Source organism: Diabrotica undecimpunctata, chromosome 1, assembly GCF_040954645.1.
Source record: "Diabrotica undecimpunctata isolate CICGRU chromosome 1, icDiaUnde3, whole genome shotgun sequence".
NCBI classification, from domain to species: Eukaryota; Metazoa; Arthropoda; class Insecta; order Coleoptera; family Chrysomelidae; genus Diabrotica; species Diabrotica undecimpunctata.
In genome coordinates this window covers 169,258,650-169,277,506 of record NC_092803.1, presented here as the reverse complement: position 1 = coordinate 169,277,506, position 18,857 = coordinate 169,258,650, and the positions used below count along the sequence as shown (strand labels likewise).

General features: G+C 33.1%; 1 protein-coding gene across 1 annotated transcript in view; it reads right to left on the bottom strand.

Moving 5' to 3' along the window:
* The window catches only part of RanBPM (Ran-binding protein M), a 68,414-nt gene that overhangs the window by 33,361 nt on the left and 16,196 nt on the right, over window positions 1–18,857 (bottom strand). The window contains exons 2-3 of the mRNA XM_072520510.1: window positions 5,349–5,513; window positions 977–1,167 (exon numbers count right to left, since the gene is read on the bottom strand). Of these exons, the coding sequence (XP_072376611.1) occupies window positions 977–1,167; window positions 5,349–5,513 (356 nt within the window). The remainder of the gene's footprint in view (window positions 1–976; window positions 1,168–5,348; window positions 5,514–18,857) is intronic.

Below are 18,857 nucleotides of genomic sequence, written 5' to 3'. Positions count from 1 at the left end.
AAATCAAAATTAATACTGAGTATTTCGTCTTTTGAGTTGTATTATACTTTCCATGCGATCTCTTAAGTCTTTATTAAGTTTCTGACTGATTCCTGAGGAATCCCTTCGCTTCCCACCCTTCATCTAATGCAGTTTTTAGCTCCGCCACTATCGCTGGTGCTGGATTTAAGTTAAACCCTGCGTTTAAGTTCATCCCATAGCTGCTCGATGGGATTCATATCCGGACTCAATGGAGGCCAGTCCATTGTTGTTACATTGTTGTTGGCCAGGTAATTTTTAAAGTGTACACACAATCTACTACACTTTAAAGTGTACACACAGGTCAACGTTTGAAAAGCTACTGAGACGACAACCGACAAATTCATATAGGTCTACATTACGTAGAATATACCCCTTACAGTTTTTGCTGCATTCCCTGTGCCATACAGAAATAGGCAAATTTTACAAGACGTTGCCAATTTACACAAAACAATTATTTTTTGGATACTCTATAATAGACAATATTTTTTTGCATTAGTTGTTTTAATTCAAAATAACACAACATAAAATTACTAAGCATATTACATCGAAGAACATGATTAGAAAAATATAAACTGTTAACTATCCGAATTATTCATGTATTTTAGTTTGTCCCAATATATAGTTGCTAGGGCGCGTATATGTCTATATTACAATCAATTAGAATTCATAAAAAATAGAAAGCAAATATGGACATAATTGTACAACATCGTCGTCATAAAATCATATTAGACACAGACTACAATATAAACAATTCCGATTAATTATTCGTAATTAGCATATCAATTGCAAACGGCTAATTAGTAGCAAATGTGATAATCAAAACTCTATTTACACGAAATTGACTTAGTGTCCTTGATTACCGCAACACAACGTATTTTCCAAATCAAATTATAAAAGTTACGGAATTCACAAATGATAAGTCTCTGTTTAAATAATGATATGATATCTAACTTACCGGAAGGTCTCTGAAGGCAGTGCCAAGGTAATGCCCATTTTTAGTGTAAAAACAAGTGCTGTCGATCAAATTGACTCCGCAACCAATAACATCACCCGTTGTAAATGTTGGTCCATAGGGCTGTCCCGTTCCGGATGAACAGAATGAATGACCATCGTCACCGTGATATCCATAGGATTGTTTATCCCATCCTGTTTAATAAAACGAAATTAAGGTTCAACAATTAAAAATAATAGCTAAAGGTATATGATAGGAAAGGAAGATAATTAGATTATAGTTAAAAAGTTCGTAACTCAAATTTCTATTCATATCTCCCTTCGTACTACTCATCCATCGCCTGAGTTTTATTAGCCACACTGTTTTGAGACACTTCTGTTAATGAAATTATACATTATTTTAACCTATTTAAAAAAAAATTGCGGACTATCCATTTGCTTAAATAAAAAACGTCTTTAAAAATTGAAATTTTTAAACTTTTCAGACGGCCATACTGAGAAGTAAATGGGATGTTATCAAATCTATGAAAATGTTGAGTTTATAAGTATATACCTATGACCTATACTTTAATATATTTTTTTAATGTGGAATGTTTGACGTTTTTGTACACATAACCAAAAATTAGAACAATATGTAGTAGATTAACAGGGCCCCTGAGTAAAGATGATACTGAAAATTGTGGAAACTGCTAAAAATACAAGAGTTTTAAGTAAGATTGACCTTACACAACATTTTTTTGTGCCTTATTGCTAGATTCCAGTAAAGGCCTAAAAAGGTATCCATTGGACGTCTAGCAGACGGTGGGCAAAATCAAACCAAACCTAACTAAACCATAGACATATAATACAAGATACACTGACTGCTGCAATACAGTGGCGTTCCCACAGTGCGACAGAGAAAACTGACGGAAAGCTGTCTCTGCATCTCTGTCTAAAGTGAGTGACAGACGTGCGAGTAAGTACGCGGACTTATGGCTCGACCACGATACACAAATACCGGTATGCTATTAGGCACGGTGGCTCTATCTCTCTCGCACTGTGTGACGTCACATGCGAAGCAAAGTTTCTATTAGAACACTAACGCTTACCCTGTTAGTCGGTTAATATCAAATATATAGGCAATTAAATATATATAAGCATGCATATTTTTCACTTTATATTATAAGATGGGTAGTTTACAATGTTTTTATTTTTTATTGAGTATAGGTTTTCTGATTATTAAAAAATAAAAAAAAAAAACTTTTTTCGACGTTTCGCTACATAAACTGTGTATCTTTATATTAATGTAGGAATATAATAATGTCTTTTCAATTAAAGCATTAAGCATAAAAATTAATTCTATTTTATACATATTTCGATGGTCGGATTCATTACTGGAATATTTCCAAAATTGTGTACATATTATGAACAAAGTATGTAGAATGGTTAAATATTAAAAACACTTTGTGAATCACTTAATTATTATTTAAAATTAGAGAAAATTGTTTTAAATGAATGTGTTACAGAATATCTTCGGACTTCAGCTTGCATTTTCTAATATTAGCTTAATTTACAATGTTCCAGTAATGAATCCGGCCGAAAATTCATAATAAAGATATATTGAATATTTTATACTACATTAATTAACATTTATTTCTTAAAGTAAACAAATTTTGACATATTTTTTTCGAGTTTTCTTTAATAATTATTGAAACTGTCTGTTCATTTCTCTTAATCTTATATGTGCGTGTCCTACTGAGACATAGGAGTACCTCAAATGGTATCGTGGTATTCTCAAGCTGAGCTCAAGTCTTCTGTGCCAGCTGTTGAAAGATTTTAAATTTTTTTGATAAAGAGCTTTCATGGATTGTACAAAACAATGATCCCATTTTTAGTGTAGCTTCTTCCCACAATTCTTCGTTTGGGTACAAAAGAGAACCTCTAGAGACTGTCTGTATCTGGTTCCATATATTATGTCTCATAAGTTTTTGTAGGGTTTCCTAAACTATATTTATGTTTGAATTTGTGGGCAATAAAACCAGCAACATACTTTAAAGAGTCCCGATGAATTTTTTCTTTCACCTCATAATTGTCTGCGACTTTCAAAACGTCATCGTCAATTATATGATCCTCCTCCAAGTAGTGAACATCTATAAATGTACTTTGTAGTATTTTGTCCTCTTCAGACTAAGATTCTTTCGACCTTCAGTTTTTTCTACCAAATTAGACAGCATTTTTTGTGTCAGCAAATATCTTCTGATGTCGAAATATCGCTTGGCAATTGAGGACTTTCTATTGAGTTACTTACGCAGGATTCACTAGTTTCAATAGTATTGCGACATTCTGTGAAGATCGTCGCCGAATGTTTTCCTAAAATATACCACCTTAATCTATATTTAAAATCTATTGGCGAAAGATGATCATTTCACAAACCATTTCTGGAATATATGAAAAAATGTTCTCTAGCACGTCTTGATTCAACCTCGAAGTTAAAATATAGTCAAAGTTGTATTTTGCTTGTAGGTAAGAAAGTAACTTTTTCAGAGATCTATTAGTAAGCAATATCCCTTGTTGAAATGGAATAAATCCTTTTTATGTTTACCATCCCGCATTGAATTGAACATTTCTGACATTTCATTCAGTAGACGTGACTGCTTATCTAAATCTGTACCATATGCATTTCGTGTTGGAGAATTTGCAACGAACTTAAATCAAGAATTTAATAGATCAAACCAATCATTTTTTGACATAAGTCCATTTTCTCCAGCATAACTAATAGCTTTGCCACATAATTTGGCAATAATTGAACTGCAGGTCTCACTCTTTGCCTCATAGAGCCTTTTAAACAGAGATAATGTAGTGTCAATTTATGCGCAATTGTCAATTCTAAAGTTGATATATTTAATAGCGCTTCAAAGTAATCCTTGTTGATTATTTTACATGGTTTTGGGTAAGTTTAACCAAATGTGAAGGATCTGCAAAAACAAAAATATTTGAAGACATCACAGGGATGATTAATTTGTAAAAACAATTCATCTACCGCACGATGAACAAATACATCTACCGGGACAGGGAATCCTACATCTCGAACACCGTAGTACCCTGTACTGTTGCTTCGCAGGAGAGGTCATGAGCGTCGGAGTACACATTTCTATTCCTTGAGTAGCATACCGGTAGTTGTGTATCGTGAGCTCGACGACCTTTTTCGCTCGTGTGCCACCTTAAGTACGTGTACTTTAAAATTGCCGCGCAAGTTCGTCGGCGATCCAACTGGTAATGTTATACTTAAGCGTTTATGAGGTGAAATAGCTTCTCTCATGCAAGTATCCTGTTTAGCTATAATTGGTGTAACTAAGCACAAAAGTTCTTGGTACACCATCTCATTCATTCTGAAATAATTATAGAGATCATCCTTCTCTTCACGTAACTCTCTTACTAAATTCACATGTGACAAACGCTCTCCTTTCGTAAGCCAGTGCTTTTCCCACACTTTTCGATTCCGTCTTTTAATATGATATATTTCCTAAATAACACAAAGCTTCTTCTGTCAATGACATCGTAATACAGAATGAGCAAGCTTCTCGTGTCACCGACGTCGAGTTGAGTAAGTTCGCCATCTTAAGAACCGTGTACTTAAAGTTCGTACGTCTGTCACCCACTGAATGGGCCGGATTTATCGACCACGTGACCTTCTCATTGGTCGTTTATGTCACGTAGTCGATAAACCTGTCAAATTAGAAAGAGATGCAGGGACTGCTTTGCGTCAGTTTAATCCAACCTAACCTAAACAAAATTAATTAACATAAAATATATATAAGTGGGTCCCTTGTTCCTAAGGATTAACCGAGCCCTGCTAAGATCTACCACCGTCTATTACTTTACGTTTAAATTGTTCTTTAATTATTAATCAAACTTTTTCAAATATTGGATTAATTCGGTATCGTTTTTTTACTATTTGATAATATTTGGTAATATTGGGTAACATTTGTATTAACAATTGAAGACTCTTCCATTTTGTCAGAATAAAATCAAAACTGAAACTAAACTTGTTTTGACAAATTGGATCTGTGTAAAATTGTTTTGACAAGTTGTTAATGTCATCATTTAAAATTTTTGAAACTCTGTCATTATTAAATGCAAATGTCGTAATAAAGACAGCAAAATATTAATTAGCAAAATTACTAGCTTGGTGAATATCAACCACTATTTCATTGTATGTATTGTAGTAGAATTGTATAGTTTTGTTTTATCAAAATATGTCTCACATTAGTGTAGCTAATAGCTCTACCGGCACCGTTTAGGTATACCATTATTATAATCAAATATAGATTTTATCGTATCTATTATTATTTTCAACCTATTTTAAAAAAAATTACAAAATTGTTAAAATTTCAAACCTGGCAAGCGATTCATGTTAACTCCTTGAGCTGACAAGCCAATACCCATATATCCATCTCGACCTTTGCTCACAATCTTTACTTCGAAATAATACAGACCACAAGAGGCTGGTATTGGATGGGTAGCTTGAACACTCGCAGCATCTTTGTGAGTTTTGCCATGACCTGCAAAAGAGATGAAAGATGTAATTAAAATTCAGGAGTAATGATTGGTCAAACTTTTGTTCGTCATGGTTTATTAAAAATTTAACGTAGTTCATTTTTGATTATTTATGATAACATGTCATATTGTTTATAATTCAAATATGTTTATGTTTTAATCAGTTTTGACAAACATTTTCCATATCGATATAAAAGAAAATATACAGTGTAGGTAAAACTTTATGGTCGGTATGTATCTTACGTGAGATGGAGTGAGAAACACCTATTTAAAAAGAGAGAGGTATATTAGGTCAGCCCATTATATCGTCGAAATAGCATTTGTGGAACTAAGAACAGAGGAGAAGTTCAACATTGCCAAACTTATTGGTTTTATTTGACCTGTTGTCTTTTTAGCATTTTAACAACATTCTAAGATAATCAAATTTGGGCGAATTGATTTAAATGGCAGCTTACTGTTTTTTATTTTAAATTTGCCACAATTTTTCTTTTCAATAAGTTTAATTTAACATTTTGATTTCCACTTCGGAAATCGTTTTATGTAAATAAAATTTATTAATGTTTCGTATTTTAAGTACGATTTCCGAATTGGAAATCTAAACATCAAAATAAGCTTATTTTAAAGTCACGTTGTGCCTTATTCGCAATAAAAATAATAAATTGAAATATCAAACCACAATAAAAAACCTTCATACGAAATTATTTGGCAACGTCTCATGTCGCGTAGTCAAAGCACCGAATCAAAGTAGAACACAGGTAACGAATGAGTAGAGGTGGGCATTCTTTTTTTTTCGAATCCTGAGAAAACTAATAAATATTTTTGAAAAATTTAAACGCAGAATGAAAGAATACATTATTACCGAGGGCCGAAAGTCTCTGAAAACTTCTATAATGTTTATTTTAATAAGTTACAGGGGCGAAAAAAGAGAAAATTTAGTGTGATTTTGAATTTTAAGTTTCTCATTCAAAAAAACTTTTTGTTTATTTCGGCCCTCGGCAATAATGTTACCTTTCATTCTGCGTTTAAATTTTTCAAAAATATTTGTTAGTTTTCTCAGGATTCGAAAAAAATGAATACATTTAAAAAGCATTGGCCTGAAAATTTGCGCCTACGCTCTTAACGCAACTAAACCGATTTTCGTAAACAATAACTATGATTGTTTAACAGTAGTTTCAAGTAAGAGAGTACCTACATAAACAAACATAATGGCTATTATCGTTTATGTGTATATTTATTGAAGTGAAAGAAACTAATCAAGGATATATTTATTATAACTTGAAAAATAAACTAAACAATACAAATAGTAAATCGTATTTACATTTACATTACACGTTATTATTAAATCGCGAATCGTCTAAATTGACATTTAAAAACGTAAGTTTTTCTACTTTACTTCTTGTTAACCGTGTTCTTCTTTTATTTAAAATTAAAACCAGATTTTGAACATGTGTTCACATTTACAATACTTTTTGCTAAACCCGATATTAGTAATTGTACTACGTCGGATACTATGGATGTAAGGTTACCGTTTGCTAAAATTTTATTGCAAGATTCTTGAAGGCAACGTACCATAACAATCACTGAACTACCCTTCAAGTATTTTTGGCCACTCATTGTACTTGTTATTTCTTAAGGCCGTAAAATTTGGGAAAATTGAAAACAAATAATCCAGTCTTCATTATTTAGATTTGGTCCAAGTCTAAGTCTGTATTAACTAATACAAAAGTGCAACGGATTGCCTCTTCTAACTCGGTCATTCTTTTTAACATGTAATAGGTGAAGTTCTACCTAGTTTCCACGTCTTGGATTGGCCGTTTGGGAACCAAATGGGAACCAAAAATTATCAGCCTTCGTGTAGAATATATGGTTTTTTTATGCATTGTACAAAATATGTACACCCTACATATGCGAAATTATGACTATAATTTCAGTGTATGAGGACTGTATTACATAGGGCTGGTTTAAATAAATTAGGATAAGTAGTAAAGGGTTATACAGATTATAGCAAATTAAGTTTATAAAAATTTTTACCAATACTTCTGCTGTACACACACACTCGTGGTATTTACAGGCTTTCACTCGCGGTTGTTCTTCATACGGGGAAGCTGTCCGGGTTACCGGTTTCTGAACACGTTTCTCGCGGTACTAACACTGAGATCAGGAGATAGAGCACATTTGCGTCTGTATACGATTTAAAACAGTATTTGCGGTATTTTTCGCGTAATTATAAGCGGGAGAAAGAATGTCTGTTGTTAGCAGCAGTCAACAGTAGAGAGAATACCTCTGTTGGCAACAAATAGTCTTTTTTGTTTGCTATCTTAGAACTGTCTGTATTTCTAATGGGAAGGGGTTGAAGTTTGGAGTAGGAAGCATTATCAAGGGTTGAACTAAGGTAATGATTGTAAAATTGTGGTAGAATTATAGTAATTAATACAGCAAAAAAATGACATGAATAAAAAAATATTCAAAGATTCATTACGTTATAAAGATCAAAGTTGATGTAAAACAAATAAATAAACTTTTATTATGAAGAATTGCCAGAAAATTAAAAAGAGCAGTAAACTGAATCACACAAGAGACAAGCCGAGATGTTATACAATTTAAGTCGCTATGATTATAATATTGCTCCACACATTTTTAAACCTTACAAAAACTGGAGAAGAGTAATAAGAAACTAATTAAAATGTCACAATATTGTTAAAGAAGCCAACCCTTAAATAGAGACAAACTTTAAATAATGATATTGTCTTTAAATTAGCTAAATACAGACATACATAATTTCAAAACCGAGTATCGGTATATTCAATCAATATGAAATATTTGTTTTTAATTTTTTGACGAATGCTATAGATAATTTCAAAATTTCACCTTGTATTATTTATAATAAACCCTACTGTAATACTGCGTTGAGATAAGATTGTTACGTAGCTTTTAAAACATAAAAAATATATACAGGGTGTTTCATTAAAAATAAAGCTGACGGATTATGCTAGGCTTGCGTGAATCACCATGTACATTTAAATATATTTAAAAACAGCACATTTGAATTTAAAAACTGACGGTTCCCAGCGTTTTTTTCTGTTTGAACCTTTTAAAACAAATAACAGGATGCGCCAGGGAGACCCTCTTTCCTGTATTTTGTTCAATCTGGCTTTGGAAAAAGTAAAACATATGTCACAAATCACAACCACTGGTTCAATATATAATAAATCAGTGTAAATCCTTGCCTATGCTGATGATATCAACATTGTTAGAACAAAAAACGCTGTACGAGAGGCGTATGTAGCATTAAAAAAATCAGCTACAAAAATGGGTTTAATAATAAACACCAACAAAACGAAGTATATGAAAATAAGCACGCAACTACAAATCCTACTACCACTTGTTATAAAAAACAACATCATCGAAGCAGTGAACGAATTTTTATACCTGGGAGAGCTCCTTAACACTGAAAATAATATTCTACAAAACAATAATACGCCCAGTCCTAACATATGGTCAGAGACCTGGACTCTAACAAAAGATATTGAAAACATGTTAGGATATTTCGAAAGAAAAGTACTAAAGCGAATCTATGGAGCAGTGAATGACAATGGAGTGTGGAGAAGACGATACAACTTCGAACTTTATAGAATATACCAGGAGCCTGATCTCGTAAAACATATTAAGATAGGACGTCTGAGCTGGATAGGGCCTGTAATGCGGATGGAACAAAATGACCCAGCTAGAAAAACGCTCATTGATAGACCCATTGGTCAGAGAAAAAAGTTCCTTGATAACATCGATGAAGACATGAGAAATGTGGGAATACGTGATTGGTGGAGGAAGGCGATGGATAGGGACGACTGGAGAGAAATTCTTGAGGAGACTAGGACCCACGTAGGGTTGTAAAGCCAGAATGATGATAAATACACTGAGCTCCAAAGTTAACGCATAATTTTAAAAACCTTGGTAAATCAAATAATTTTAATGTTTCGATTTTTGTGCTAATATATTATTGTTACCCCCCGGTATATTGTAAAATTTATCGAAAGAACGGTAAAAACGCTGATGTTTTTACCATTTTTTGCAAAAAAATTAAAAACATGCTAATTGTGCTTCATTTTATTTTGAATTTAGTTGGGTTGGATTACGTTGTGCTGAACGGGGGGTTTTCAAGTTTATTAAGTGTTTTTTCTTGAAATGAACCACCAGCAGCAAGAAAATCGAAATGTGTCAGAAAGTGACTGTTTTAGAATCGTTATTCTTCGCGAAGAAGGATACACTCAAGTAGAACTCACTGAACGTTTTGTTACCCAGCCAACCATTTCAAGAGTGTTAACACGTATTTCTGTTACTGAAAGTAACTCGAGAAGACCCGGTCAAGGCCGTAGAAGGGTTACAACTCCTAATCAAGACTGGTTTTGACACTTCGTACAATGAGACAAAGGTTTGTTACCAGTACTTCTCTACAAAACGAATTTTTGGATCGTTATAACTTTAGAATCAGCCAAAATACGATTAGAAGAAGACTTGCCGAAAACGAGCTACATCCTGGAAGGGCACCAATTGGCCCATTATTGACCAGAGACCATAGAAGGCAAAGATTGCATTTTGCTCGGGAACATGTTGATTGGAATAATGACGATTGGGGAAGAATATTGTTCACCGATGAATCCAGGCACTGTCTTTTTTCTGATGACACGAGAAACCGAGTGTATAGAAGGCCCGGGGAACGCTACGCACAGTGTAACACCGTAGGGACTGTACAGTATGGCGGCGGCTCGGTAATGGTGTGGGGTGGGATTAATTTAGAGGCTCGTACGGAATTAGTTAGAATAGATCGCGGTCGGCTTACATCGCAGAGGTATATAACAGACATTTTAGAAGAGCATGTCGTGCCATTTGCACCATTTATTGGGAATAATTTCATGCTTATGCAAGATAATGCCAGGCCATAAACGGCAAGAATTGTGCAGCAGTATCGTAAGGAGGTTGGAATTCCTGCCTTGGATTGGCCCGCGAGAAGTCCTGACCTCAACCCAATAGAACATGTTTGGGACATAATAGGCAGACGACTACGATAACTACCTAATGCACCAAACACGTTAGATAAACTGTTTTTGCGGTTGGTTGAAATTTGGGATCAAATTGATTAAGAAGAAATCAGAACGATTATTCTCAGTATGAGAGATCGTTGTCAAGCAGTAATAAATGCCAGAGGAGGCAATACTCGATACTAGTACACGGTACTAGTATTTTCTTCAACTTTAAAAATTTCAATTTCGTCATTAATTTATAATGTTAGTTTGTTTAGATCAGTAGTTGTTTGTTTAGATGTTTAGATTTATGATGTTATATTGTTAATTTCAATACATTTGTTGTAAAAAAAGAAAAGTTTTTTATTTAAGATGTTCTAAAACAACCATAAAGCAGAAAAGAACAAACAAAAATTTTTTCATTACAACTCAAAATAAGAATTTTAAAATTATGCGTTAATTTTGTAGCGCAGTGTATTTAAAAACAGTGGTCCCCACTTATCATGATGACTTATCCACATTGTATAATTTCAAAATTTCATGTATTATTCATAATAGACCCTACATGAAATAGTTCGTTGATATTACGTTGTAAAGGAGCTTTTAAATACATAAAAATATAGAGCGTGTTTTATTAAAAACAAACATTAATGAACTACGCTAGACTTGCGTGAATCAACCTGTACATCTAAATTTATATTTAAAAAGCGCACATTTATATTTAAAAGTTAACGGGTCTCGGCGTTTTTTGTATTTTTTTAAAAATAGGGACAAAATTTTATTCGATAAGTGGTTTCCACACTGTATATCTGATTGGATACAGATTTCCGACCCTAATGTGAATTATTGTCGAAGAATGTCGAATTTAGCAGAAGTGGAAGATATCAGATACCAATTTTCAATCATTTGTAATTATGAAAAAAAATATGTCGAGAAAATAATATGCTATATTTGACAGTAGGGGCAAATAAAAAATAAGAGGAGAGCAGTGATCAAGTACCTCCATTTTAAAAGCTTAATTTAAAGCAGATTTAAGTTCAACACTACTATTGATATCCTCTTCGTCTTCAGTGCTTAAAAACTAAGAAAGTACTTTGTGCATTGTCGCATTTTTCCCATAATCCGAAGGCTATATAGCGTCTTTTTAAAACCATCGACGAAATCTCGTTTACTAATGTACTAGCCTAAAAACAGTTCAAACACAATTGACACGCAGAGGTTTTCTGACATCATAAAATGTAAAAACTGTTAGTAGAAAATATTATGGCACTATGGTTTGCGATTCTCATAAAATTACCTTTATTGGGTACTTAAATAATAATGTAAAAACATTTAACTGCGAGAAGTTGACAATTTGCTGCAACAACTTAGCGACATCATCAAAAAGGAATGGGCCCATTTTATAAAGAAGGAAGTGCATGAATTCCGAGATAATCGCTCCTGTAAATAGCTATTTCGAGGACCTGGATTCATCGACCTAAAATGAAAGTACATATTGCTAATTTAAAATATCATTGCAATAAGTGTGTTGAGCGAATAGAAGTCTATACTGAAAAATAAAATGTCTTTTGTGGAACAAATCTTGTAGAACGAGAACGAAATTTATTATACGGTTATGCAAATTCGTAGAAAGTAGATATATACGTAGGGAGATATAATATTCTTTCGAGGCTTTCTAAAAACTACGATTTTCCTTGCTTATTTTCTTTCATGTGAATCTCACAGCGAAGAATCTGAAAACTTCACGAGAGTATTTATTCATTTGCGTGCATTCATTACTATTAACCAGAAAATAAAATTGTTACCATTTTAAGCATATTAGTCTTATTTTCACATCGCTTATCGTACAAATCTCACTTTTAATAATATAAAATATTTGGTAAAAGTATTTTAAATTTAATATTAAAACAAATAGTAAATACATTTGAACTTAGTAAGACGGTGATAAATTTAAAGTCAAATGTACGGATGAGCGAATGGAGTGTGGTTCCAAAAAGTAAATGTATGAGTAGTAAGTGAACGGGATACTATAAACTTTGGTAACCGATGGCCAGTAGGTGCCACCAGTGACCTTGAGGTGTCCAAGAACTAATGCAAGAAATAATCAATAAATATTAGAAGGTCCGCTGCCTAATAAGATTTCCCATTTATTTTAAATCAAACAAAATAAGTTTTATAATGTATTTTTTAATGTTTCGCAGCACGGTAAATAGTCAAAAATGCTAATTAGCTGTTAAATCATAAGCGTAAACAGCGCAGTTAACATGAGGAATTAATTTACTGCATAAGTACAGCTGGTTCCTAAAAAAACTGATACGACTCTTAGTAAGAATTGATCATTTTGAGCAGTGTATTTGATTGGTCTGACATTATATTATATTTATTATGACAGACAAATAATATAAACAAACAAACAACAAACAATTGTCAATTCATAAATTGTAATAATTATCAAGGTCTAAATTTTGATATTATTTTGAATTCCTGCATTTCATAAAGAGTATATAAAAGATAGTTTTTACATAAAATAGGGTTGCCGTTATTATTTTTATTATTATTAAGGAATAAAACAAACGACGTAACTCAACAATATATTAAAGCAAGAATTGTAACCAAATTAAAAGATAACTGGGCACTATCAGAGACAGCAAAACATTTTAACATAAGCAGAACCACAGTTTTTCTATTAATAAAAAATGGAGGGAACAAGAAACTCTCGAAAAGCGAGGGTCTGGAAGACCAAAAGTATACTAAATTAAGGTATGTAAAAATAAAATTAATATTTTGTAATATCTCCATCAGCATTGATAACAACTTATAGTCTTCGGTCCATCTGCATGAAAGGAACTATGAAATTGTCTTCTTCGGAGAGCTCTTCCCAAACCTGTTGTATACCATGCCACAGCATTTCGAGGTATAAAATTACGCCGATACAACCGTTTTATAATAATCCCCCACACATTCTCGATTGGGTTTAAATCTGGACTGTAGCGGGGCCATGGTAAGGTTTCGATGTTGTTATTCTGGAGCCACTGGTTTATTATATTTGCAGTGTGAACAGGACAATTATCTAGTTGGAGGATAAAATTATTTTCTGGATACAACTGTTCTATACTGGGAAACATGATGTTTTCTAGAATATTCAGATAAGTCTGCCCAACAAAGCTGACATCAATACGCCATACCATTCTCATTCCTCTAGATGAAATCCATCCTAATGCATTGGCGCTAAAATGACCAGCTGCTCCATATCTATCAACATATAGAGGATTAAATCTATTATTATCTGGCCTATACACCCAATTTTGCCCTTCCCAGAAGACTGAAAAATTTTCTCATGTGTAAATATTACCCTCTCCCAAAAATTTTGATTTTGTAGCTGATGGTTTTAATGCAAATATAAGTCTTGATTGCTTCTGTTGTGGAGTAAGAGCCTTAAGTGACACTGAAGATGGAATCAAAATCAACGGACAGACTATTAATAATCTTCGCTATGCTGATGATACAGTCATAATAGCTGATAGCCAAGAAGCGCTACAACGACTAATAGATAGAATAAACACTGAAGGAGAACTACCGGGCTTGAAGATTAATATAGACAAGACGAAGGTAATGGTGGTTAGCAGAACACGAACTATGCAATTAAATATAAGAGTAAACAATAAGAACTTCCAAAAGGTCCCCAAGTTCAGATATCTCGGTAGTTGGATAACTGAAGATTTAGATCCAAACATAAAGATACGTAGTAGGATTGAGCAAGCCAGAACAGCATTTACTAATATGTGAACCTAAGCCAGGGTATTTTTCTTCGTCCTGGGCCATTTTCCTTCAATTTTACCTTGCAAAATGCATTGGACTAGCTCATATCTTCAGATGGGTAACTAGTGGAAAAGTTTTACACAAAGTTTACAAGGTCAGAAACCCTTAGGTTGTTGTTTTAACTCCTATTATTAAAGACAGCACTCTATAAAAATTGGGGATCGATCAAGAGAAGGGTTTCTTAGCAAAAAAGTTCCGAAACTACTGGTTTAGTTTATAGGAATTGTTTAAGTTTTTATGTAATACAACAGTAGCCTTTCACTCATCAGCTGGTAGGTATGATAATTAGGGAATTATGTTTTTTCTATGACTTTTCATGTTCATGATTTTTTGAGCTACATATTTTTCTCCGTAGCTAGTAAGTAAATATTGACACATTTTTATCTAAATTACGGTATTATTAAAAGGAAATATACTACGAATAAAGAGGTTTATAACAATCATTACTATTGTTATAGAAATGGGTGTTTTCAACAGTACTACTTCCTTCTGCGATATATTTTCCTAGATAAACGAATTGTTTATAGTTACTACAATAAAGACTAATAAAAACAAGATTTACGAGTTTGGCGTCACAATACATTGTCAGTTCTGTCAAGTTTATTGAATACAGCGTATTAACAAATTCACATTTTAATAATTAGGTGGGTGTCCAAAATTAGTTTCACTAAAAATAGCCACTTTTACGCACAGCCAGAAAAGTAAATCAAAGATGCGTATTTTTCCAAAGCATAAGTCGCCATTACACGTGTATCCTTGATCAAGTATTATGTTGTTATGAATAACATGCATGCAAATAATAAAAAAGTTTAATCGAAAACGTTTATCTCTACTGCACAGTTTCCAGGAGAAAAATAAATTAAATAATTCCTAGAAAATTTTAATTTTATTACTAACGGTGGTATCTCGATTTTAAAACAAAACAGGTTAATCTCAAATTATTTTATGTGATTTTTTGGGTAATTTTATAGAGATTGACAATTAAGGATTTTTAGAATAAAATTATCTTAGCAATAAAAGTTTTAGAAAAGAAAATAAGTGTTTGACTAATTAAGAATTGTTTGCAATCGTATAATAAATAACTGATCTAAAAAATTTAAACAGTTTAAATTTAAAATGAACTTTAAATGGAACGAACATTTAGAATTAAGACTTATGACTAAGATAAATAATGACTTATTACACTAAACAATAGAGAATATACTAAGAGCATAAGGTCATACTTACGGGTTTATTAAACACGACAAATATTACAGATTATTGAAAACGATAAAAACATAAGAGTACTGAGATCAAAATTAAGTAAAGGGAAATCAAAAATAACTAAAATTAAAAACCAACAAGGGAATACAGTGACTGAAAAAACTCAAATAATTAATGAAATGCAAACATTCTATAAGAACCTTTACACATCCACCATACGCAACCCCAAAACAGATTATAGAACTGTTCTAAAAGTTGTCTCGGAAGTTCTCCCAAAAATAATTCTTTCGGAAATCAGACTTACCTTACCAAAAAAAAAAACGGGTGTGGCAGTCCAGTGGGACTGCCGGTGGAAGTTACACTTCTATACACGCATTCGCCGTTACAAATTTATTTGGTAGTCAATCTGCACAATCATTACTTTATAGGTAAGACATAGCAGAAAGAGAAACAGGATTAATAACAACTTACTAACAATGAAGGATTGAATCAATATTTTGATGAAAATGTATATTTTTATTTTCATATATGTATGAAAGGAGTTGAATGCAAAAAATTTTTTACACATACTCTGCAGTAAAATTCATTGCTTATTTTGTTATTAATATAATAATACAATACAAATTAAACTGCAATATTCATAAGTATTTAAAAATGACAATAATATACATAAAAAAATACACTACAATACAGTGCAACATAATTCCATACAATAATACAATACAAATTAAAATCCAATATCCATAAGTATTTAAAAATGACAATAATGTAATAATATTAATAAAAAAGTCCTCCCCGACTGGGAATCGAACCCCGGTCTCCCGCGTGACAAGCGGGGATCCTGACTACTATACTACCGAGGATATGACACAAATGTATTTCAAAATTGACAGTTCTGGATCATACAGTGATTTATTGAGATTATTATTTTGAAATACAAAAGACTAATATAATTATGAACATTAAATAAATAATACAAAACATATCACATTAATAATAATATTAATAAATATTTTATTATATGTATAATATTATATGTATATATACTCAGTGACATTAGAAGTGTTACACCCAGAAGGAATAATTTCTTGAACTTAATTTTTTGGCAACATGGTAGATTTACATCAAGAATGAAACGATAACGTTGTCAAGAATTTTTATTAATAAGTAATCAAAAAAAAATTAATAATGTGTTTGGCGACCCCGTAGCTGAATACACTCCTGTATACGTTTAGGCATGAACAAAATGAGATGTTCAATGGCTGCTTGTGGCTTCTCGTTCTAAGCAACTTAAACTTCATGTATTAACTGTGCCAGAGTCTGTACAGGATGGTGCAAAGTGGACAGTCTCCTTCACATCATATCCCATACATGTTCGATAGGATTTAAATCCGGAACACGGGGCGGCCGTGGCAACACATTAACGCTAACTTCTTGGAAAAGTCCATAGTTTGATGAGCAATATGAGGACGCACGTTGTGTTGCTGAAAAAGGACGTCTCGACGGCCGTCGAGATAAGGCAGTAAACTGGTTTGTAAGATGTCTTCAATATAACGCGCAGCTGTGATATTGCCTCGAATAAACACAAATGGTGATCGGTTACCATAGGCAATAGCCCCCCAAACCATTACTCCATCTGTCCTGTATACATGCCTCTCAACAGCAAACCCGATATCTCGTCGTTCTCCACGGCGGCGTCTTACCATCCTACGACCATTATGCATTCCTAAACAGCATCGTGATTCATCGCTGAATGCTACATTACGCCATTCTGCTACCCAATGCTGCCGTTCTGTGCACCAATTCAAACGTTGATGACCGTGGTCCGCAGTCTAAGGAAGCACTAGTCATGGGCGGAATGAAACCAGTCCAAAGGCTCGAATACGAAGGTATAGTGTACGCATACTAACAGGTTTACCTACTACTCCAAACCATTGGTCAGCAATTTGACGCGCAGTAGCAAAACGGTCTCGCAGAGCCAGTAATCTAAAGCGAATATCTTGACGCTCTGTGGTACGCCTTGGTTGACCAGTTGGTCTTCTTCGTATTCCTCTGCCTTAGTTTGTCCACACACGACAGACACGCATAGCCGTCATTGCCGTACAATTAACACGACGGCCAATTTCGCGATACGACAAACCCATATCTTTATACACAATAATTCTACCCCTGTCAAAATCGCTAAAATGGTGGTAATTATGGTTTATTCGAACTCGAGGCATTGCTTACACTGAATACAATTAGACTGAGGAACAATAACTAAAAATTTCTATACGAACCGGTTTTCACAGGTCGGTCTCTCACAAAAAAAATTAGAAGATAAAACTGTATTTTTACAAAAAGTAGAAGAGATAAACGATTGTTATTGTTATCATAGCATGTTTTAAATATAGTCATTCTGTTGCCAAAAAATTAAGTTCAAGAAATTACTCCTTCTGGGTGTAACACTTCTAATGTCACTGAGTATATATATCTTTATATAATATATATAATATTAAATTATATATACAAAACGAACATTTTTATATTCGAGAGAGGAAGAGAGAGAAAATATATCTTCTGTCTCTCTCTTACTCATTATCTTACATATGTAATGATTTCACAGATTCACTCCCATACAAATTTCCAACGTGGAGCGCGCGTATAGAAGTATAACTTCAAAAACTATTAGCGAGAATCTCATATTATAACTTCAGATATATTAAAAATGAATGGCAAAATAAATGACCAACAGCAAAACGAATACCAGACCTGTGGAAAACTCAGAAGTAATACGAACGAGAGAACGACTTGCAGTACAAGCCGAAATTTAAAATGACAAGTGACAAGCAGAACGAACTCCATGTGATTTATTTTACAAGGACTTCGAACGAAATTTTTTATGATATGGATTGGGTTGTTTCTCATATTTAGAATTAAAAGGGTCTGCACAAGTAATAATATTAATAGCAATAATACGTTTTAAAATATTGTATCTTCTTATTACGGTTAATAACTTATAACGGTATTAAAGAAAAAATATTGCAACAAAAGAAATCATACGATTTCCTACCTGACGAAACTGAATTCAAATTTTTACCACTGTGCCTTCTACAACTTGCAAAGCAAACAACCTGATGAATTACTCGGCAAAGGAATCTAAAATATGCATTCCACCTGCCGTTCATCATGGTCAAAATTCGTAGTGAATTCAGTTTCTGGTACTCTAAAATGAGTAAAGAAATAAAACATAATGACGGTATTAGATTTTTGTTTCGATACACGGTAGCAGCAAGCCACTTATACGTATTTCGACCTCTTTAGGTCTCA